The 23,560-nt window shown below is 38.3% G+C and overlaps 4 protein-coding genes across 7 annotated transcripts in view; 2 read left to right on the top strand and 2 right to left on the bottom strand.

Moving 5' to 3' along the window:
• si:ch211-26b3.4 (connector enhancer of kinase suppressor of ras 2) overlaps positions 1-7,901 on the bottom strand; it is a 34,877-nt gene extending 26,976 nt beyond the window's left edge. Inside the window, exon 1 of the mRNA XM_058777119.1 lies at positions 7,658-7,901. Within this exon, the coding sequence (XP_058633102.1) occupies positions 7,658-7,721 (64 nt within the window). The 5' untranslated portion in view covers positions 7,722-7,901. The remainder of the gene's footprint in view (positions 1-7,657) is intronic.
• Positions 7,902-10,805: 2,904 nt separating this feature from the next.
• Positions 10,806-16,581, bottom strand: si:dkey-237j10.2 (uncharacterized protein LOC568721 homolog). Of its 2 annotated transcripts, none has more exons than XM_058776430.1 (3): positions 16,400-16,581; positions 15,552-15,744; positions 10,806-12,340 (listed from the first exon to the last, which is right to left on the bottom strand). In XM_058776430.1, the coding sequence occupies exons 2-3, from the start codon at positions 15,709-15,711 to the stop codon at positions 11,718-11,720; spliced, it is 783 nt and encodes a 260-aa protein (XP_058632413.1). In that variant the 5' UTR covers positions 15,712-15,744; positions 16,400-16,581; the 3' UTR covers positions 10,806-11,717. The 2 variants fall into 2 exon arrangements, with proteins under 2 accessions (XP_058632413.1, XP_058632414.1); XM_058776431.1 differs by lacking the exon at positions 16,400-16,581 and adding an exon at positions 15,856-15,934.
• Positions 16,582-17,197: 616 nt separating this feature from the next.
• On the top strand, positions 17,198-20,549 carry hmgn7 (high mobility group nucleosomal binding domain 7). Its single transcript, XM_058774544.1, has 6 exons — positions 17,198-17,359; positions 18,220-18,246; positions 18,592-18,621; positions 19,071-19,118; positions 19,249-19,356; positions 19,631-20,549. The coding sequence occupies exons 1-6, from the start codon at positions 17,345-17,347 to the stop codon at positions 19,688-19,690; spliced, it is 288 nt and encodes a 95-aa protein (XP_058630527.1). The 5' UTR covers positions 17,198-17,344; the 3' UTR covers positions 19,691-20,549.
• A 1,796-nt stretch (positions 20,550-22,345) lies between these two features.
• Positions 22,346-23,560, top strand: part of brwd3 (bromodomain and WD repeat domain containing 3) — a 35,756-nt gene continuing 34,541 nt past the window's right edge. For 2 of the 3 annotated variants that reach the window (XM_058775682.1, XM_058775681.1), the window contains exons 1-4: positions 22,349-22,522; positions 22,656-22,714; positions 22,800-22,829; positions 22,969-23,028. In XM_058775682.1, the coding sequence (XP_058631665.1) occupies positions 22,489-22,522; positions 22,656-22,714; positions 22,800-22,829; positions 22,969-23,028 (183 nt within the window). In that variant the 5' untranslated portion in view covers positions 22,349-22,488. Of the gene's footprint in view, positions 22,523-22,655; positions 22,715-22,799; positions 22,830-22,968; positions 23,029-23,560 lie in introns of all 3 variants that reach the window. The other variant, XM_058775683.1, reaches the window with a different exon arrangement.

The following is a 23,560-nucleotide window of genomic DNA, read 5'->3' as shown; positions in this document are numbered from 1 at the left end:
CAACTACATGTCAACTAGCAGTCATTAGAATATTAGTAGACTGTCTGCTTAATATCTGCTAACACTTTATTTTGATGTGCTCACAACATAATACATACTGACTATGAGAAACTTTGCAAGTATATGTCAACTTATTCTACTAACCCTAAACCTACCCTACTGAGAGTTAGTAGACATGTAGTTGCAACTTGATGAGAATTAGCTGACATGTAGTTACAAAGTTACTTATAGTTAGTAGAATGTCTAAAGTGGACTATCGAAATAAAGTGTAACCAAATATACTTCAGTATATCTTTAGTTGCACAATTAAAATGCACAAAATTAGTTGTTCTAATTTAGCAGACTTTACATATAGCATTTTAGTATACAATTACAATTACAGGTTATTTTTATTAACAATGTAAATGTATTTTTAGTATACTTAGCATTAAAAAAATATATTTCAAATGCATTTTAGTATATTGATTTTTTACTAGGGTGTATGTATTTTATAAAATAATATTTCATATAACTAAATCAATCAGATTTTGCCAGCCAAAAGTGCACTGAAAAAAATGTGTTAGTAAATTTCACAAATAATTATAAAGAAGCAGCAAGTAACACACTGAATTAGTAGAAAGACTCAAACTGTATTTTCTCGTAAACCAAACCCAGCAGTCTTTGTTTTATTTAAATCTTTGAAAAATCAGTTGTTAAGTGTAATTTTTAAGTGTTAGATCAGGTAGAAATAGCTCACAGATGTATAAACTGCCCATTTTCACCTTTTCCCAGTGTCATTGTCTCTGCATATTAAGCTAGAACTGGAGAGAGTACTTCATCATAGAAAAAATGCTAATTATCATGCATAATTTCATTCGATTTTCTGTTCCTCCTTCCTCCTTTAAGAAACACATACACACATAATCTGTTCAAGTCCACTCTTCTGGTTTACAGCCCACCATCTCACATCTGCGCTAACACATTACTTTACGCTGATCTAAGAACAGCTGACAAAGGGAAAATGTATCGGGTCCCTCCCACTGAGAGAGGTGAGTCATCGTGAGGAAACCCCTTAGAAAATGATCAAACGCTCACTCAAACACACATGCTCACAAACATCCAACCATTCCAAGGCCAGCTGCTGCTGTTTCAGCTTCTGATACACCCCACTGTGGGCACCGGACATCTTGGGATCATTTTTTGAAATCTGTTCACCACCTGTATTTAAACTTCTTTGATCATCCCAGTGAGCGCACATGACCAAAAATGTCATTAATGTTGTCTCGCTGCTCTCTAGACTTTTCTTTCATGATATCACCAAAACGTTAGAATCTCACTTCATTATATCTCACTCAATACTATGTATTTTAGGCTGATTTTATCAGGAAAAAGGTTAAATTGCATATCTTTACAGTCACGCTGCTTATATGCAGTTTGAATACGGTCCCTGTTTATATGGGCACCAAAATTAGCTGCTTACGTGCTCTGCGTGCACCATGAAACAGGCCTGTATATACTGTGCGAGTTTAGCAGAAGGCTTTTTTAACATATGTGAACTACTCACCTACTGCTTGCAAATAGACGTCTGTCTGGCTTCATGCAAATTACACACACAGTGACAGCAACACAAACACCAGCACATCTAAATGAATTGCTGTAGTTTAGTTTGTGTTCAGTAGATTTTGGTATTTGAATTTCCCATGTAAATTTAAGTTTTTATTTTTTATTTCTTTCAATTTTTTTTACATTTCTTAACAAACCTAATTTACCTATGTCAAACTGATACTCAGCAGAAAGCACTGTGACAGATTGAAATCCTAAATCGCCCCTGGCTAAACATTTAAAAACCAAAGAAATTTCTAGGTGGTGGGGACTATGTATGTGTGGTGGAGAATAATTTTAGATAAATTTTGTTTTGGTTCATGAAAGGTGATCCACCATTTGAAATGATTTTAAATGAGTGCCCGGAGTGTTCTGTATTAGTGAGAGAACCTGACCTTGAGAGCTTCAGGAAGAGCAGGTAATGAGTGATAAAACGCTCAGTTCAGATAAGGTGAGGAAGAGCAGAGCACTTTCCCCACCAATGCAGTCAATTTGTTTTGGGTTTATTAAACTGAAGGCATTCATCAAATAAGTTCTTTTGCAGTGCGCAGTGCTTGAATCAGCACAGGAGAGAATGTTTAAAAGGAGTTCATCTTCTAAACTGGCCTGACCTCTTTGGTTTTGAGTTCACTTTTATTTTCATGTCCCCTTCAGACAGCCAGTCTTGTCTATTTAGAACGTACGTTTTTAGAAATCCAGTCTGTATTAAGAACCACTGTGTTCTTAAAAATCCCAAGGAAAGGCTTGACGAGTACAGTGTTATTTCATATTCAGCCTTCCTGTAGCTCATACAGTAGAACACAGTGGTAGCAACGCCAAGGTCACAGGTTTGATTTCCAGGGAAAGCAAGAAATGATCAAATGTGTACCTTGAATGCAATGTAAGTCACTTTGGATAAAAGCACCTGCTGAATACATAGATGTGAACATTTCCTAGAGAAACAGCATGTTCTAATGTGATATTTTAAAGAGTGCATGATTTTTTTCTTTCAAATACATGAATAAAAAGGTAATGGCCTCAAAGCTAACATGAACTAAAAGCCATGAATGTCCAGATTTTGATTTCATGGTTCTGCTTTAATTGTGCCCTACAAGGTTAGCTTGATGAATAGATTTGCCAAATTGCAATGAAACTGTGAATATTAACTACAGTTTCTAAAGCATTATCTCTTGGATAAGAAAAATGCAGTGTTCAAATAGAATGCTAGTATATTGAAAATGCATGTATGCATTGAGAAACATTTCAAACAGAAATATGCTATATGTTATACAATAGAGCTCACTGCCCTGAATACTGTATCCTATAATAGAAAGTGTTCAACTTTACCTTTAATTTGCTGTGTAATAAATAGCTCAGAAGAAATGACTCAACGCAGTATTTAATCGGACTGTCAAGAATTAAGACATATGATAATAAATCATAATAATAATAATATAATATATATATATATATATATATATATATATATATATATTATTATTATTATTATTATTATGTATTTTTATTTAATTTTTTTATGCAATGTCATATGTCTTAATTCTTGGCAGTCCGATTAAATACTGTGTTGAGTCATTTCTTCTGAGCTATTTATTACACAGCAAATTAAAGGTAAAGTTGAACACTTTCTATTATAGGATACAGTATTCAGGGCAGTGAGCTCTATTGTATAACGCACATTTTGGCAAATGTATTACAGCTCATCCGGGATTTCCATGCTTACAGAAAATGTGCATGCTATATACTGCAGAAACTGTGAAAGTAGTGTGATAGCAGTTTTTCTGAAGAGGCAATGTAAAGGGGTAATTCACCACTGACAAGATGGGCTTTTAGTAAAGCTAAAAACTTAAATTGGACTATAAACAGAGCTATGGCAAGGATATAAAATGTGGAATTATGATCTGTAGTTTTCTGTTATCTGGCAAACTTTTGCTTACAAATAAATGGATATCTCTGCAGGTAACACAGCAAAAAGTACACACAAAGCCTGTTACAAATCTGTAAAGTTACACTTTAAACACCTGACCAAGGCCCTGGTGTATTGTTATTTAATCCTAAAATATGAAGAGATAGAAACAAGTTGAATAGGTTCGCAAATGAAATGCCTAGGTCTCTGGAAAGGTTTTATTAGATGAAACAGGTGCACCACAAGGGTTTACAGATTGTGCACTCAATTTGTTAAAAGAGAATACTGGAGGCAAATGCTCTGATAAGCGACAGAGTAGCAGTAACAATGAACACTGGGAAGAACCACTGCAGACAGATAATCTCCAAATACTATGTTGACAATGTTTTTTTTTTTTCGATTAAACTAAGCACTTTTCATAACTACAACATATTTAATGCAACCTTAAGGACTAACCTCAACCAAAAAAATCACTGAACTGCTGAGCCAAATGCAGAGCCACAGTCCTAACTGTCATCTTGGGCTTTAAGACCCTATCATATGTCAACCTGCATGATGATTTCTCAAATGTAAGCTGTAAAGGTCAAAACTGGGCACTCAGCAGAGTTTTATATTACAAGATGTCTGTAATGTTAGAGGAGGCATATTATCCCTACAGACATCATCAGCACATGCCACATCTCTGCACAAATGCAAGTTTTTTTTTATTGGCATTCTACCAAGGGTAAAAAACAAAGAATGAATACACATAACAGAAATATGGCAATGGCAGTTGACCAATTTAGGAAAAAAACTGTACACAGTAAACACAAAAAAACAAACTAGTCACACAGACAGATGTTTTCTTGTGCAGAATCTCAAACAAATTTGATGCAAAGTTTGAAAATAACAAGCATGCATGCCGGCAAACTGACCCTAGACCAGGTGCTCTCAGGTCTGACAAATTCTTTGTCAGCAGTAATTGTGAAAATTATGCACAAGCAGCTACTTTACAGTTGCACCTGAGACACTGAACGGAGTACCTGAAAATGGAAACCATCCTGCACAACTGGCCGTGAAACCTAGTTCTCTAAAATGCAGAACTAATCAGTGATCCTGCACCACTTTTCAGCAGCATATTTTACATTTTAGCCTATTTTATTTAGTTTGTGAGTTTGAGGTCTGTCAAGAAGTTATCTTTCGTTTGAGATATCCTCACAGGTTTGCACACAAAAACAACAGTGTAGACAGATTCACAAACAAATGACTCTTATGAACCAGTTCTTTTCTATATACATATACAGCACGATCAGGGTAGTCTGATTCACAAATAATCTAACAGCCGTCTCTTTTCAGTGATTTACCATGGTAATCCGATTCAAAAACAAATGATTCTCAAACAGCATGATCAGTGTAATCTGATTTACGAACATATGACTCTTATCAGCCACAAAAAAAAAACTAGTTAGACAGGTTTTAATTAATCCTGCGAATCCTTCACTACCAATAATAGCAAAGAAATAGCAAATGGTCCATCTATGACCTGAGAGCCATATAATGGGCTTCGGTCTACATGCATCTACAAAATAATTCATTACAGTAAGGCTGTTTTGGAAATAAAGATCACAAGCATTATTGATTCTCCTGTGTACACTTGTCCATTATTAGATTGGTGGCAAAGGCTATCGGACCTTTGAAATGCTCATTGGGTAGAGATTATGAGCAGCTGAATGTCATGTGCACTAATGCCCTTAAACTTCACTTCAGATTACGTCTGATCTCGCTGGTATTTTGGCCCTCCGTCTCTCCACCACAGCTGCTCCATTATGTTCTACTTATAGCATCTGTGTATCATCCATCAGTGTGTCTTTACATGTCATCTGAAGAAGAGCATGTCATTGATGGAAAAGGATTTCTAATCAGATAGCAATTGTTATGACTGTGTTGCTTTTTAAAATGTCATCAGTGATTCCCAAAGAGGAAAGGCCAAGTCCACATCCCTGAGCTATGAGCGCATGACAAAACCTGCACGGTGTGCGTTCAACTATCTGGAAGCAGCATTCGGATACTCTCTCTTGCTTTCTTCTGGAGAGTGTGTATGGGGTAGGGGGTTTTGTAAAGCTGTTTGAAGCTATTTTCCTTAAAACTAAACAGTATCCATTTTTATGTTCCTAGCATATCATTTTTAATTATTAAGAAGTATAATTGTGACTTTCTCAATAATTAGGTAATACTATTTATACTCAGATATTTAACAGTATCAATTCCAGTTTCCCTAGTACTACCTGAACAGACAGTAGTACATATTTTTTGTATTACAGCCGTTACTAATATTGTAATTGAACTATGAAGTAACCATTCTGACATGTCTTAGCATATGACAAGAAAAATTATTGTTACCAGTGAAATAAATGTATATATTCCAGTTTTCCTAGTACATATTTTTCTGTTCTAATTATTTCTACTTATATTTTAACTGAATTTTAAAAGTAGCCATTCTGACTAGAGATTGCATATGACAAGTAAAAAGCAACTAGTGAAATGAGAAATGTTACTAGCAATTAGGATAGACACTACAGTCTCCCATAAAAATAAGTACAGGTAAAGCTGAAATAGACAATAATAACTATTAGGATTCTTATTAGTAGTGAAGAAATAAGTAGGTCAACTAGTACATGCTGTAAACAAATCTAAATAAAACAAAGAGCATTGGACTTTTGACAAAAAAAATATATTTCAATCTTTTTACTTGTTACACATGTACTTACTATTATAATAACAATATGTTATGCATAATTACAAGTAAGTAACCCTGTAAGCCAAACCCTAATCCTAACCCTAACCTAACCATATAGTAAGGACATGTAGTTAACTAATATTACTCAGTATTTAAATATTTAATCACACTGTAACAAGGACACATTTCTAATTAGATTAAAATGACAGAATATTACACAGGCAAAAGGTACTTAAAATAAAGTGTATCGATTGTACTTAAGTGTACTTTGTGTGTATCTATACTGTACACCTTATCCAGCTGCACCTTAGTTTGATTTAACCCACCAGTACACAGCTAAAATACATGTAATACCTTTCTAATTATATTAAAATGACAGAATATTACACAGACATAAGCTACTTAAAATAAAGTATATCAAGATTGTACTTAAGTGTACAAGTAGCTGTGTAACAGACTCGGCCTGGTACATATGTGTAACAGTACCTGCCTCTTACATCTACATAATTACTAACTGTAAGTACAGGCTGTTCCATAACTTAGTTACATGGTAAGTACATTTTGTTTCATGTAAGTACAACAGCTACCACTAAGTACTTAATTAGGTAATTACTCTGTATTTTGACACCTTAAAATAAAGTGTTACCGAAAATGTTTCAATGTAAAACAGGCAGTAATATAAAAGTCAAGAAGAAATGTACAGTCTGTTCTCAGTAACAATGGAATAGTTACTTGTGCATGTGACTAGAAGCAAAGGAACAGGCACTATATGTACTATGAAAAAGTTAATAGATTGTAGTCAAGCACAGGAATTGAGACAATTGCTAGTAGATCTGAAAAAGATACTATCGGTTTACTTACAGTAATTAAACTCCAAGTACTAGTAACATAAAAACTGATACAAGTTATTTTAAAGGTATAAATGTTCGCGATGGGGGCACCGTCAATGCTCAGCTGGCTTCCACAGATACCGTCATCTCTCTTCTAGTCCCTAGATTACGCGCATCCGCAGCGCAGCACAGCGCGCGACGGCCTGGTTCTGTCCATGGTGCTAGTTATCATTGCGCGAGGGGGAGATTTATTCACTGAGGCTGGAAGCAGCCTCTCTGTTTCTTTCTCACTGTCACTATCTGCGTGCGCACGCATGCACGTATGTGTGTGTGTGTGTGTGTGTGTGTGTGTGTTTAGGCACTGTATGAAAACGCCATGTCGTATAACCGTTTTGGCTCATCTTTTTGCAAAACAGAACACGCATACCCAGACCACACGCACACCCCCTCTTCCGCGACTCGTGTAGCGCTGTGCGGATCACACACACCATGGTGCGCCGAGCAGAGGCGCAAAATGGCACACAAGCGCGATCAATACCTCACTGCAAGGCAATCTTCCCGCTCACCCATTCCTCTCCCACCGGCTATAGGTCATGCAGAGACACTGCGGGGGGACATTTTTTTTACCTTTCATCCAGTCCAGCACCTGCTTTGGGGACCATTTGCTGATGGGTTCCATGACCAGCGCCATGGCTGGTCTGCGTTGATTTCCCGGTTGAATTGCGTATGGAACGCGCGGACCATCCGAACCCAGAGAAACAGAACGGAACCGCCGTTAGATCACGGGGGCACATGTGATTCCGTTGCATTGACGGAGCCTCGCTGTTGGATACATCCTCGCGGAGGACTGCGACGGTGAGAGATCCACGCTCGCGTCTCTACCCCGCCCCCCCTACAGCGCTCTCTCTCTCCCCCCCTCTCTCTCTCTCTCTATCTCTCTCCAAAGTGTGCACCTGCTTCTCCAGTCTACCGAGTGGAGATGCAGGGGGGAAAAACGTGTCTCTCGCCCCCCTCCGTCCCTTCCGCGCTCGCAACGCTGCAGTATCACATGGGTCAGCGGTTCCGTGAGCGTGGGGACTGTTCGGTGACACTACCGATAAACGCTGAACAGCTCCACTGGGTCCGATACTGAGCGCGACAAGCAGCTGAGTGCCTTGCAAACGACTACTTGGTATGCGTGCTTGTATGCGTCTCTCTCTCTCTCTCTCTCTCTCTCTGGGTTGGACCGTTTTGGGTCTACGCGAGCTCGCTCCTCTGTCCGCGTCTGGAAAATTTCTGCGCGCCCGTTCGCTTACGTCACCGCAGCCCAATATCACTCGAATAGCAAAAGTCAGAGTGTGCGCCTGCTGGACCAATAGCTGCGCAGCACAGTGAGGTAACCGCAACCGACGGAGCCAGGGAAATCGGGTCACCCGATAAAATAGACAGAGAACACAAAAGTCTGAGCTGCTCATCAAATGATCGGAATGGCACAGAAAGAGAAAGCAGATTGGGGGTTCTGGGGCTCTGGTTATGGGGCAGTAACAGATAAGGACATCAGAGATTTTACAAAGAAGAATAGTTTGAAACACATGTGCCACAATCTAAACATGCATACAATCTTTGTGCTCATATTAGTTTTATATACTTTTCTTTAAAATATTGATTTAATGACATGTAACCAAATGAAAAGTACTAAAATACTTTGTACATTAAATTCACTTATGCATTGTGAAAAGCACTATGCAAATACATGATTTGAATTATGCATTTTTTAAAGAATTTTTTAAAGTGATAGATAGATAGATAGATAGATAGATAGATAGATAGATGGATAGATAGATAGATAGATAGAAAGAAAATTGCAGAAGCAGAAGCTTTATGCCTTGTTTATTTCAAAATATAATTTTCTTTATTATTTATTTTTTCATTTTAGGAATTGCATGCTTTTAATTCAGTCTTCGGTTAAATAAAATTTAACTGAAGACTGAATGCATCTTAATTCTGAAATTTAAAAACTTGCCACAAACATCTCAAAAGAAGATGTTGAGTTATTTGGTTATAAATTGCATTTATTTTAAATGTGTTTAATTTATTTAAAAAATCATTGACCCATATACATTTACATTCCTGTCCCATACCACAGGACATCAAAATATGGCAAGGAAATAGATTGAATGTTATTCTAGCCTGGGCAGTGTCCAGGACTAGTGGGGAGAGAGAAAGAGCGAGAGCGGTCCATCTGGTATTATGGTTTGCCACATGGTGCCAGGCTAAAGAGGCCGTTTAGATGCCCACAGAGCAGCTACAAGAGTGTGAAGTAGCCATGTTGGCACAGAACAGATTAACACACATACACACACATGCAAACACATTTACAGATCACAGTTAACAGTTAATCCTGTTGATGCTGTGAGTTTGGCTTCTGTGTACTGGTGCCAGGATATCAGCATGCGCACACACATACACACACACACACACACACACTCAAACACTCATGGCCCATTAACTGTTATGTCGGTGCCTCCCTAAATGTGACGTCAGAATGACGTCAAATCAGTATGTCAGCACATTCATGGCAGTACAGGCATTTAGGTTGTATTTCTTCCATCCATTACTACATTAAAATGCCATGCTTAATATAACATATTGAATGCAATGCGCGTATTTTAGCTATAAAAATCGATGTAATATATAAAAATGGAATTTTCACAGCTCTGGGTGAAGGACAATGTCATGGACAGTATGACATAACGTTTCATCGAGGCACTGGCCGCCGTTCCGGAAGCTCCCAGTAGAGGGCGCCAGCAAGATGTCAGCATTTTGTTCTCCGTCTGGGTGTCATTTCACAGTATGAACAGCAGGTGTCAGTATTTAATAACAATTATTGAACAGTTTCATATTATAGAAACATTGCCACAAACATCTAATGAAAAAAAAAGAATTGATATAACTGAATTCTGGCAACATAACTGAGGACATAAGTTAATAAAGTTTCAATTTCATTTCAAACACTTCTTTAGGAAAGTGAAAGTGTTGCAGTCAGCAGCAAGACTGAGGGAGAAAAACAACATTTGATTGGCTGTTTAGGAGGAAGTGGTAACATTTATAAAGGTCTATAGACAGTATACACATGACAGTGTGACTTTGGTTCCTCTTCTTCCAAAGTACCATGTGCTATTAATGTTGATGGAGGCTACAATGGAAGAGCAGAGGTGAGGGGAGGATGGTGGATGAGTAAAGAAAAAAAAGAAATATTTTGATGTGTCTGTTTGCAATTGTTTTGTCAACACAATTCGTTATTTTCTGAGGTTTGGAAGGGATGAATTTAGATAATTATTATTACTTAAACAAAATTTGTAAAATTGGCAAAATGTAAGAAAATATTGCCTTTTTTCTTTGCTTTTTTTAAATGAAGCAAAAAAGTGCAGTTACTGTAATTTTTATGTGGACAACTTACTATTTACAATCAAAAAGTGACAGTAAACACATTTTTAATGTCACAAAAGATTTCTATTTAAAATCAATTCTGTTCTTTTGAACCTTCTATTCATCAAAGAATCTTGAAAAAAAAAATGTATTACAATTTCCACAAAAAGTATCACAACTGTTTTCAGAATTGATCATAAGAAATGTTTCTCGAGCTATAAATCTGCATTTTAGAATGATTTCCGAAGGATCATGTGACACTGAAGACCACTGAAAAGACTGCTGAAAATTCAGCTTTGCATCACAGAAATACATTTTTTAATAATGTATATATTAATGTGTTTTATAATTTTATGATATACTAAAATAAAATAAAAACTTTTATTTTCAATTGTAATTACATTTAACTATATTGCTGTTTTATTTTATTTTCGATCAAATAAATGCAGCCTTCATGGTGAGTATAAGACTTCTTTATAAAAAAATGAAAAATCTTATTGACCCCACACCTTTAATCCTAACTGTAACTGTAACTTTACATAGACAAAGTCCCTAAGTCTCATGTTAACATACATAATATATAAATCATATGGCTATACTTTTGAAATATGTGTCCCTGGACCACAAAACCCGTCTTAAGTGTCACTTTTTCAAAATTGAGATTTATACATCATCTGAAAGCTCAATAAATAAGCTTTCCATTGATGTATGGTTTGTTAGGATCGGACAATAGATTTTATATGAAAATCTGGAATCTGAGGGTGCAAAAAAATCTAAATATTGAGAAAATCGCATTTATAGAGTTGTCCAAATTAAGTTCTTAGCAATGCATATTACTAATCAAAAATGAAGTTTTGATATATTTATGATAAGAAATTTACAAAATATCTTCATGGAACATGATCTTTACTTAATATCCTAATGATTTTTGGCATAAAAGAAAAATCGATCATTTTGACCCATACAATGTATTTTTAGCTATTGCTACAAATATACCCCAGTGACTTAAGACTGGTTTTGTGGTCCAGGGTCACATATGATGTATGTTAATGTTCATTGCTTTGCCTTGTGTGCTTCATTGGAATTATTTTTTTTAAATCACTAGTTATCAACATACCACAAATGCTGTCAGTATTGCATGCAGAACATTCCTTTAACAACACAGATAACTTAAAATATTTGTATTTGTTTTGGTCAAAAGACAGGAGCCCAACACTGGAAATTTTATGAGGGCATGAGCTGTGTGTGTGTGTGTTTGTATATGTGTTCATGAGGTGGGTTACTCAGCTTCTGAGATTCGTAGCACTGGTGAGCTGAAGTGGGAGGTGGCTGGAGCTGAACAAGCGCTTAAATAATGCACAACATTATTGGATGAAGAATCCAGCTCTTCTGTCTGTTCTTTGGCAACAGTCAGGCTGGTGGGCCCCAGTGCCGGCATGACGTCAGTGCTCAGCAATGATGATCCATTGCACGCCATGTTTTGCATGTGCTGACAAAACACCTGGAGCATTTGGACTTCCAGGTAACCGTTCAACATGGAGTTGGTGAGCCTTCTCTCCCAGCCAGGACCCTGAACGCTTTCTATGACAAGATACTCCTCATCCTGCTGGGTCACAGCCTCTACCTGTTGACCTGCTTCCAGAGAGCTCAGGTCCTGAGATTTTAGCAGTGGCCCCGCGTCTGGTGGGTTGAGCAGGTCTGGGTTATGAGGACTGCAGTGCTCCAGCCGGTCACCAGCAAGCCGGAGGTCTGGATAGTTCTTGCAGAAGCTGGGACAGCACCAGGAGCAATACAACATCATGCCCAAGTGATCCTCCCCGCTACAGCTGAGAATGGGCATAGCGTTGCTGGGTGCGGAGGCTCGGTACTGCCCTTGCTTTTCCAGGCATTCGGGCCTGCCAGCTGACAGGAAGAGAAAACGTGTCAGGCACCGCTATAACAGCCTCATCTTAACAAAAACTGTGAGGAAACTTGAGAGAAAGCCCAGAGTCTGAAGTAAAGTCCCACATTGCAGCTCTCTTAATTCACTGAATGACTGTTTGAATGTCTCCATACAAACGCCGCTTTTGTGCAATTCACTTGGACACTCAGCTAAATGAGGAAGCACTTGGAAAAGTTTGACAAAATGTTCTTATTTAGTTTGGATTTGTTTCCACTTCTTCAAACAGCTTCTTTTGCATTGTCATAACTGTAAGCTGAATTGTAATATTAGTAAAGATGCTAAAATGGACTTTGTGAAAAATGGTACATTATTTTGTTATACACTGTTGTGCATTATTATCACTTAAAGTTGACATGCAAATTAAATTCTGATCATCTTTTCTTCTCTATTGCAAAGTGTACCTGAGTAACAAATCAAACAAGAAAAAAGAGGGGGGGGGATTTTGTCAATGTGGAATTGATTGGATCATTGTCTTGTGAGTTGATGCAGTCTCATGTGATTGACAGGTTGTTGAAGGTTATTATTGTTGGGAGGGGGGGTTAATGTTTTAAACATAGGGGCACATGAATTCTTAAAAAACACAGTGATGTGCATGGATACAGTGAGGAAAATAAGTATTTGAACACCCTGCTATTTTGCAAGTTCTCCCACTTAGAAATCATGGAGGGGTCTGAAATTGTCATTGTAGGTGCATGTCCACTGTGAGAGACATAATCTAAAAAAAAAAATCCAGAAATCACAATGTATGATTTTTTTAACTATTTATTTGTATGATACAGCTGCAAATAAGTATTTGAACACCTGAGAAAATCAATGTTAATATTTGGTACAGTAGCCTTTGTTTGCAATTACATTTACATTTACATTTATGTGCATGGATACAGAGGATGTATCCATGGTCATTACAGAGTCAATTACAGAGGTCAAACGTTTCCTGTAGTTTTTCACCAGGTTTGCACACACTACAGGAGGGATTTTGGCCCACTCCTCCACACAGATCTTCTCTAGATCAGTCAGGTTTCTGGCCTGTCGCTGAGAAACACGGAGTTTGAGCTCCCTCCAAAGATTCTCTATTGGGTTTAGGTCTGGAGACTGGCTAGGCCACGCCAGAACCTTGATATGCTTCTTACAGAGCCACTCCTTGGTTATCCTGGCTGTGTGCTTCGGGTCATTGTCATGTTGGAAGACCCATTTTCAATGCTCTAACTGAGGGAATGAATGAATGAATGAGGCATTTATATAGCGCTTTAATGTGTATTGCAAGACGGTGCTTTTTTACAGTATAGTGTCCCCGTCACTATACTGGGGCGTTAGGACCCACACAGACTGCAGGGTGAGCACCCCCTGCTGGCCTCACTAACACCTCTTCCAACAGCAACCTAGTTTTCCCAGGAGGTCTCCCATCCAGGTACTGACCAGGCTCAGCCCTGCTTAGCTTCCATGGGCAACCGGTCTTGGGCTGCAGGGTGATATGGCTGTGGCCAAGGAGGTTGTTCCCCAAAATCTCGCAATACATGGCCCTGGTCATCCTCTCCTTAATACAGTGCAGTCGCCCTGTCCCATGTGCAGAAAAACACCCCCAAAGCATGATGCTACCACCCCCATGCTTCACAGTAGGGATGGTGTTCTTGGGATGGTACTCATCATTCTTCTTCCTCCAAACACATTTAGTGGAATTATGACCAAAAAGTTCTATTTTGGTCTCATCTGACCACATGACTTTCTCCCATGACTCCTCTGGATCATCCAAATGGTCATTGGCAAACTTAAGTCGGGCCTGGACATGTGCTGGTTTAAGCAGGGGAACCTTCCGTGCCATGCATGATTTCAAACCACGACGTCTTAGTGTATTACCAACAGTAACCTTGGAAACGGTGGTCCCAGCTCTTTTCAGGTCATTGACCAGCTCCTCCCGTGTAGTTCTGGGCTGATTTCTCACCTTTCTTAGGATCATTGAGACCCCACGAGGTGAGATCTTGCATGGAGCCCCAGTCCGAGGGAGATTGACAGTCATGTTTAGCTTCTTCCATTTTCTAATGATTGCTCCAACAGTGGACCTTTTTCACCAAGCTGCTTGGCAATTTCCCGTAGCCCTTTCCAGCCTTGTGGAGGTGTACAATTTTGTCTCTAGTGTCTTTGGACAGCTCTTTGGTCTTGGCCATGTTAGTAGTTGGATTCTTACTGATTGTATGGGGTGGACAGGTGTCTTTATGCAGCTAACGACCTCAAACAGGTGCATCTAATTTAGGATAATAAATGGAGTGGAGGTGGACATTTTAAAGGCAGACTAACAGGTCTTTGAGGGTCAGAATTCTAGCTGATAGACAGGTGTTCAAATACTTATTTGCAGCTGTATCATACAAATAAATAGTTAAAAAATCATACATTTTGATTTCTGGATTTTTTTTTTTTAGATTATGTCTCTCACAGTGGACATGCACCTACGATGAAAATTTCAGACCCCTCCATGATTTCTAAGTGGGAGAACTTGCAAAATAGCAGGGTGTTCAAATACTTATTTTCCTCACTGTATATCTTTTATAATAAACACTGTGATATTTCATGAAAAATAAGAATTGTCCATCTTGATTTCATGGTGACTTTAAATGCATAGTTCACCCCAAAATAAGCATTTTGTGTTCATTTACTGACCCTCGAGTCATTTAAAAACTTGCATACATATTTCTTTCTGCTATGTAACACAGAAGATAATGTTTTGAAGGGCTCATAAAAAGAAAGTTGTCTTGGACCCCATTTATTTACATTGTATGGGTATTAAGTTGACAAATTCTTCAAAAAGTCTTATTTTGTATTCTGAAAATCATACAGGTTTGTAATGACTTAAAATATTTAATTTTGGACATTCTGCATTATAACTGTTCTGTATACTCTACTCAATTTAACACTTACATTTATGTGGCTTTTCAGTCTGTGGGCTAAAATGCTCAGCAGCATCACACTTCCTTCCTAAATGTATTTTTACATATAGGTTACTGACTGTTCCCAGGACCTGGGCTACATTCGTATTCTATAATTAATTTTCCTCCATTGTAAAAAGAAAATAGCTAGTTTGCTTTACCTGGCAACAAACATCTCCCATTCCCATCAGTCAGATGATCATGAGTTTATTTTTACACAACTTCATCCTAATAACCCAGAATGGTCTCTCACCTCTCACAGTTCGTGGTATCAGAGGAGATCTGACGGCGGCATTCGCTGTGCAGGGGTCAGGACGGATCGTGGGGGTGGTTGAGTGTGTATGAGCATGTCCATCATGATTTGTGATGTCTTCTGCGCAGTTCAGAACATGAAGGAAAGCTTCTCCGAGCATGATAGTATTTCTATAGTCTTTGATGATAGCCACCTACACAGAAAAACACAGCTCTTCAAATGATTAATACTTACTACAAAAACAGAGCATAATCAAAAAGAACATCAAGCATAAAATGAAATCAAACTGAAATGAGGAATTTACCAGAACTGAATGACTGAGTTATGGAAACTTCTCACACACACAGAGACACAGTGAACATACTGACTGCACTTCCTTCCTCTATAAATGATTTATATTAGCAGGATTAGCAGAATCTACCAATTAAATGACAAAATCTAAAGGTATAGTTCATCCAAAAATTAAAATTCTATTATCATTTACTCACCCTCAAGTTGTTCCAAATTTGTATGTTAAAAATGTTCAAAGAAGATACTTTGAAGAATGTTGGTAACCAAACAGTTGATGGTAGCCACTTCAACTGCTTGGTTACAAACATTCTTCAAAGTATCTTCTTTTGTGTTTAATAGAACAAAGATCATAAAGGTTTGTGAAGTGAAGGGTGAGTAAATGATGACAGAATTCCTTTTTGGGTAAAATTTCCCTTTAAGACTTTCAAAATTTAGAAGATTACTTCAGTTTGATTACTTCAGTTATCTTTAGACAAATAGTTAACAAAACACCAGCATATAATTCTATAGTCACAACTGTCTATTTATATAAGCTTATTATAATAAGAGAAGCTTACCAAATGTTTTAGAGTGGAGTTCCTTGTAGGCCTATGGCTGCAGAAACAGAAATTTCAAGAGTGACAATAATAGCCAGCAATGTCCAATGTATAGTGTCACTTTTGTATAGTTAGTTTATCTATCTATCTATCTATCTATCTATCTATCTATCTATCGCTGAGATGTTTTCTCAGGTCTGGTGTCTCTGCTCTGGGTAGCAACAGAGGAAGTAAGCAGTTATACATCTCTCGCACACACACACGCGTGCACCCAAACACACAGATTAGGCCTCTGCTTGAATAAAGCAGAAGTGAGAAAAGTCTTGTGGTTTCCCTTCTCAATTACAGATTGCCACATACTAACTGTAATTTATGTTTTATTGTATTTGCACTTCAGCATGTTTTCATAGAAAGAGCTCATAACTAAGGCAAGCAGATATATCTGCTCACCTGCTTCAAAAAATACAGTCAGCAATTAGTGAACTTGAGGCAGAGATGCTGTGGCCATACAGTGCATACAGACATAGTTATGAAGGAGGGTCTGACTTTATTACCGGGCTTAATCGGTGAGCTTTTCCTCCTCACATCAGTACTGTGTGGCAGAGCTTTATTTGGAGCAGAAGGGGCATCAAACTATAGGTTTTTAACGTGTTGGAAGGGGATTTTTTTTACAGGAATGTGCGCCGTTGGATTTACACCTCAGGATTTCGCGCGTAAAAGCACAGCGGAGGTAAGAATCTGCCTCGTCTGTGGCGGACCCAGACGCCCACGGATTGGACAAGCGGAACGTCAGTCACAGCGTGGCCCCGCCCCCACCCTCCCATTCAACCACTGGCTCTAATGTAGCCCTGTGTTTACTACAGAATTAGTGCATAGCGGACGACAGTCTCCTGAACTGTGAACTCCGAATCACAAAAGATAACCTGTTAGTTTTGCATAAAAGAAGAAAAATATCCCAAACTCAACATGCCCAAGAGAAAGGTATGTAGAAAAGCCGAGCGCGGCGTACGGCTACACTTTTGCCCTTACTAATCAGTCGTGAAATTAGGAAGCCCTCGAGACAATGTTTTTTAATAAAAATCCAAGCGACTTCTTTAGAATCAGTGAACAGGTAAAAAATCGTTGTCAATTTTGCGATTTTTTCCCGCTGGAGCGCGGTGTTTTTGTCGACGGTGGTGCGTTAAGCAGAAGGGTTTTAGTGGAGCAGCGCTGTGCTGAAGCTCGGCTTGATCTCATGCCCGTGGAACCGCAGCCATGCTGCCCTCTCTCTCTCTCCATCTCCAGCACAGCGCGACGCGAAAACCGACGATTATAAGCGCAATCGTGGCTCTGTCGCCGTCGAATGGTGATTAAAAAATAGCTGGATAACTCTAATTTTCTGAATGGTGACAATTTTGCGAAAAGACGGTCGCGTTTTTAAACAATTTTAATGCATTTTCTTTGTTCGCCGTGGACGAGGGGTGTCATGACGCCTGCTTGCCGCCAGGTGGCAGCGCTGAGGCGGGATCATCGCGCCCCTCCTCCTTATTCAAATGTGTTGAGCCCATGTCGTGAAATGCCTTAGTGAAAAATAATAAATAAAAAATTGGCGCACCATTATGCGCTGCTGTCCGCTGACAAATACACTTATTCACGAATCTTCAGCTAAAGCTCATTGAAGCTTTAATAAACGAAAAAAAAACACATGTTTTGGCAAGCCAGCATGTTGCTCACATTTACAAACGTGCAGAACAGCACATCCCAATGTTTCTACAAGTTTCCTTTTTGTTTTTCCCGCCCTTTATGTTAATAAAATTATAGCTCATGTTCTAACTTGTGGTGTTTGTTTTGCTCATTTGCAGGGAACTGATGGAGAAGTCAAGGAAGAGGTGAGAAAGGAAAATTATAAAAATATATAAAGCAATTATGGGTTGCATATTCAAGTAATCAAAACCAGTACATATGCATTACTGTATATATACATTTAGTTATTTAGCAGGAACTTTTATCCAAAATCGAATTGCAAACAAGAAACCCCACAAGTAATTTGTCATAAGAGACGATAATATTTGTAGTACACTGTGCCAAGTTTAAATTATAAACAAACTAAGTACACAAACTAGAAGTGACCTGAGGAGAAAGAACAATTCTTTATTTTTAATAAATAGGATTTGTAATATATTACTCTTTTCTCGTACTTTTCCTTAAATAATTAGATTTTTTCTTTCTTATAGCCCCAGAGAAGGTCTGCTAGATTATCAGCGGTAAGTTATTTTATTGAAATTTTTAATGTTACCATTATATAATTATTTTGTTTTTAAAACTTTTTTGACCTCAAAAGACTTTAATTATAGCATGGAAATTGATTTTAGCAATTTTTGTGTTAATTGACAATTGAAATCCTGCAACCAACCACTGATCTCAGAGCAACCAGGTGAGAAAACATAATATCTGCATAATACAATATAACATAATATCTGCCCAAGTTTTTATTTTTATTTTGAGCGTATTATCTGTATAATATATATATATTTACTTCAGCATAGTTTTGCCAGTCATTTAAGATGATGTGTTGAATTCAGGATAGGGCAGAACAACATAGACCATTCTGTGCATTATTTCAACTATTCATTTGAATGTTTATTGTTTAGATATACTTTTATATATCAAAAATTAAGTTTGTGAATGAATCATGTTTTAATTTTCCCTTCAGAAACCAACACCTCCAAAACCTGAACCCAAACCGAAAAAAACTCCCAAGGTATTTACACTTTTCATAAACACACTTTTGTAATGATGCTCATGTGTCACTTGTCTCCATGCTTTGGTGTGTAATCTCATACGTATTGCTCTATATTCATTCTTTTGCCCTGTCGTTTCCTCTCTGACAGAAAGAGAAGGAAGTGAACGATAAAAAGGAAGACAAGAAAGCAAAGGCAAAGGCTGAGGAGTCCAAGGAGGAGAACCAATCAGAAAATGGGGAGACTAAGACCAATGAGGTATATATACATATACACAACAGTCTACCTCAGATCAGTGTCTATCATACATAGACATGTCAGGCCATGATGCTCGTAATGTTTTATTTAATATTTTCTAGCGAGGTTGCCAAAGTACTTAATAACATAGTTAAAATAATTGCCCGGAAGACGCTGACAGCCTAAACTACGGAGAATTTTCTAAACCTGACCTCCTCTATCTGTAAAGAAAGATTCTGATTGGTGCAGAGGCAGTGCTGCTTGATTCTTATTGTTTGTCCTTTTTATTACACAGGTTGAGAAAACTCCAGACGAGGCGGCAGAGGCCGAGAAGGAGGACCCGAAGACAGAGTAGCACCACGCCTGTCCATCCATCCGTCCGTCCGTCCATCCTTTCCCTTTCCCCCCTTTCCTTTCTTTTATCTTCCTCTCTCTTTCCCAATATTCTCTCTCCCTCTCCAGCTCTCTCAACAACCTCCTCTCTGCCCATCACCACCAGAGGAATATTTTTATCAGCGAATTTGTAAATACTGGTTCAGGTTTTTAGCACAAAAAACAAAGCTGACTAAACGAGTCTTGTGTTCGGCCGCGGCTGTATCAGGTGTCTACAACACGAGAGGTGTGAAAAAAGGCGGCATCTTTCTTTTGTTTTGTTGACTTTCTGTTTTTATCTCTTCTTTCTTCTTTCTTTTTTCTTTTTTGTTTTTTTTTAAAGCGGATGGTCTGTAGCTTGGTTTTGGAGTGGGAGGTGGGAGGAGGCTCTCAGTCTGTTTGTCCGTTAGTGCTCGTGATGTTTCTCTGGAGTCTGTGATGTTTCTGTATGGGGTTTGTTTTATTTTTCTTTTAAACGTAATTGATTGTCTTTTAAGAAAGAGGAACAAGTTCAACAAATGTAGAAGAAAAGAGAGAAAACAACTAAAGACAAACTGCATACATTCCAGGTTCAGCATTAGATGGTGACTCCTGGCTTTTTAAGAATCATACCACCTTTGCAATTTGTTGAAACGGATAACTGGGCTTTGTTAGGAGGCCAGAAAAACTTCTGTTGTTATAGAGGACTTTTTTGAAATTACAGGATTCAAAGAAAAAGAATTTAAAGTGTTTTTTGGAATTTTTTTAACACTGAAAATTCATCTGTGAAAAAGTACTTAGTGTCCCCTTTAATGCTCTCGGTCTCACTCAATAAAAATCCATCATTGGAGTTTTCCTCAAAATGCCTTCTGTGGTCTTTTACACATACTGGGTATTATATACTTGTTTCTATGTGTATGCTGTTCTATAATCAGTTAATATATGTTAATAAGTGGTTGGTGCAATATATACTCACATAACTTCACCGTTGGTTGACACTGCATTTATGTCTTAACAAATTATCCTAATCACCTAAGTACACAACAGCTCAGACTAACAGACCCTAAATGCAAATATAAGTTATGACTTGACTAATATTCATAAGACAAATTAGGTTGTTGCTCTGGCTGGAGTCTGATGTTTCTGTACAGGGTTTGTTTTATTTTATTTTTTAAACGTAGTTTATTGTCTTAAAGAAAGTGGAACGAGTTCAACAAATGTAGACGGAAAGAGAGAAAACAAAGATGAACTGCTTACATTCCAGGTTCAGCATTAGATAATGACTCCTGGCTTTTTAAGAATAATACCAAGTACACAACAGCTGAGACTAACAGACCCTAAATGCAAATATAAGTTATGTCTTGACTAATATTCATAAGACAAAATAGGTTTTTACTCTTAAAGTCATTGCATATACTACGAAAAAACAAAATACCACATTCTTCTGCTAATGGGTGAGTAGTTTCTCAAGCTGATGTCCTGTGGAATCATTTATACTCTGTTATCAAATGAAGACGAAAATTTGTTTCTCGAGATTTAAAAGATTAATTTTGTAACTATTTTCCATCAATGAAATTTATTAAGACTAAACAGGCCTGCAACATTGCTGGGATGATATGGGATTTGTAGCTATTGGAAGATAAATGAAATGACTGCTCTGTTCATTTGTAAATTTCCCCCTCCCCAATTTTATTGGTGTTACTTTCTTTCTTATTTAATTAGAATCAGAATCAGATTATTTGCACTTATGATTGCTGCTATAAATGTATATTTAGTGTATCATGTTCAGTTTAAAAAAGTTCTGAGATAAAGTGGAAAGAAAACATAAAAAGTATTCAGAGAAAACAAGTCATCAGGTAAACACTGTGGCTTTAGAAAAAACGCCTTTTGAATTTAGAGTGTAAGAAAAAGAAGTGAGAGCATCTATCTGTCATTAAAACTTCACACAAATGCCTTCAGACAGCTTTGAAAGCTATGATTCTGACTCTTGCTGTGTCTGTAGTTGATGAATGAACAGAAGCATCCATGACCTCTTAAATTTGAATCATCTGAGAGGCAACAGACTGACCGCCTATAAATATTCTGTTGAGCCCTGCTTTTCATAGCCACGCAGAAAACATCATATCAGGACAAAGAAATTGAGTTTTTTATTTTTATTTTATTGTATGAAATCACAGGTTTAATGCACATTACATCATGAATCCAATCATACAATAAAGAAAAGATTTAAAAAACATGATATTCACCAAGCCAGAATAAATTATTTCTGTATGCATCCAACATTTTGTTAAAGAAACAAAAAGTAAGATGGTTGTATTTTAACATTTATTCGATATATGCATCTTACATAATTGTATTACGCAATATTTATGAAACCATACCTTACATAACACACATGTATATGGCACAGTAATTGTAGTATGGAACATTTCATTGTGAAGATTTTATGTTTCTCCCACACACGCGACCTGTGATCGATGAGACAATGTTAAACATGAAACAAATCCTTTTTTATTGCAATACAACAGCTCTGCTGTTGGGTTCAATAAATCACCCAACTGTATGCCATGCAAAATGTCCGCCGTGGAAATGGTGAGCTCACCTGTGTACGCTCTCAGTGCGCCACTGGCGGATGCGCGCGGTACTGCGTGGCACTGGAGTACTGCCGCCGCGCGGGGGCGCTCAAACAAAGCAGCACGAGCGGCGGCTGCAGGCCGAGACGCTGAGAGCAAATACGGCACAGGCCGCTCTTAGCAAGCGGAGACCTCCCCACGAACCTCCACCCACCGCCTGGACCGGGCCATGGCGGCGGAACCGTGCTCGCAGATCGAAGCCGGTGGGCAGCATTCGTTTCTCCCGCGTCTTTATCGCTGGGAAGACTTTAAGCACTATTTTAGCATTAGCCTTCGAGGCTAAGCTAGGCTAAGCTAAAGCTAACGACTGGTGTTGTTGTGTTTCTCTCTCTGCAGAACTTTATTACCTGATCGCCAGATTTCTGCAGTCTGGACCATGTCAGAAATCCGCTCAGGTGAGGCCGATAGTGGCGTGTGAGTGTCGGTGTGTAGCGGTGAGTGTGTGTTACGGTGTGTAACCCTCTGTGTGTGTGTCTGTAGATGCTGCTGCAGGAGCTGCACGAATACGAGGTAAGTTTCATCCCTCTTTTCCCACTCAATCCCGTTTTTCTCTCAAATATCCCAACATCAGCATCTCCTCCTCATGCCAACGCGGCTGCGTGTCTAAATCCTGCGTGTGGTGTGTTTTTCCCCCGCTGTGTGTGTGCAGATCATCCCGAAGCGCTGGAGCTGGGATGGAAAGCAGTTTAAGCGAAGCTTTGAAGACTGGGTGAGATTAAATAAACTATCGCACACACACGCATGTGAAATTCAGAACCAAACTCTCACAGGTGCTTGGCTCACTTATATTACAGCGTATAAAACTGAAAAGACGTTGAATTGAGGGAGCTGTGCTGGCGGTAGGAATATAGTCTGTAATATACACGGACTTGTTTTGGTGTGGTAAAGTTTTAATTTCGGTCATTGAAATAAAAATATTTGTTTTGAAATGAAAGGCTTTGTGCGTGCCGGCCAGAGGCGTTACGGCAGTGCACATAGAGGGAGAGGGGATTGGTGGGTTGCTGCGTCACTTAAAGGCGGAAACCAATCAAACATCAGTTGCTACATAAGAGACTAGGCAGAAGGGTGGAGAAGGCTTCTGATTGGCTGACACGAGGCGGAAGCTTGTGTGTGGAGGGAAAAGGGTGGTCTTTTAGGAATGAGCATAAATAAATATGGATTATTTTGGTAAAATAAAGCAAAATTGACGCTGGTTTGAAGACTAATAATATTATGTAACATATTGTTGTTGCAACAGTTAT

Source organism: Onychostoma macrolepis, chromosome 05, assembly GCF_012432095.1.
Source record: "Onychostoma macrolepis isolate SWU-2019 chromosome 05, ASM1243209v1, whole genome shotgun sequence".
NCBI lineage: Eukaryota > Metazoa > Chordata > Actinopteri > Cypriniformes > Cyprinidae > Onychostoma > Onychostoma macrolepis.
This window is presented reverse-complemented; position numbering and strand designations above follow the sequence as displayed.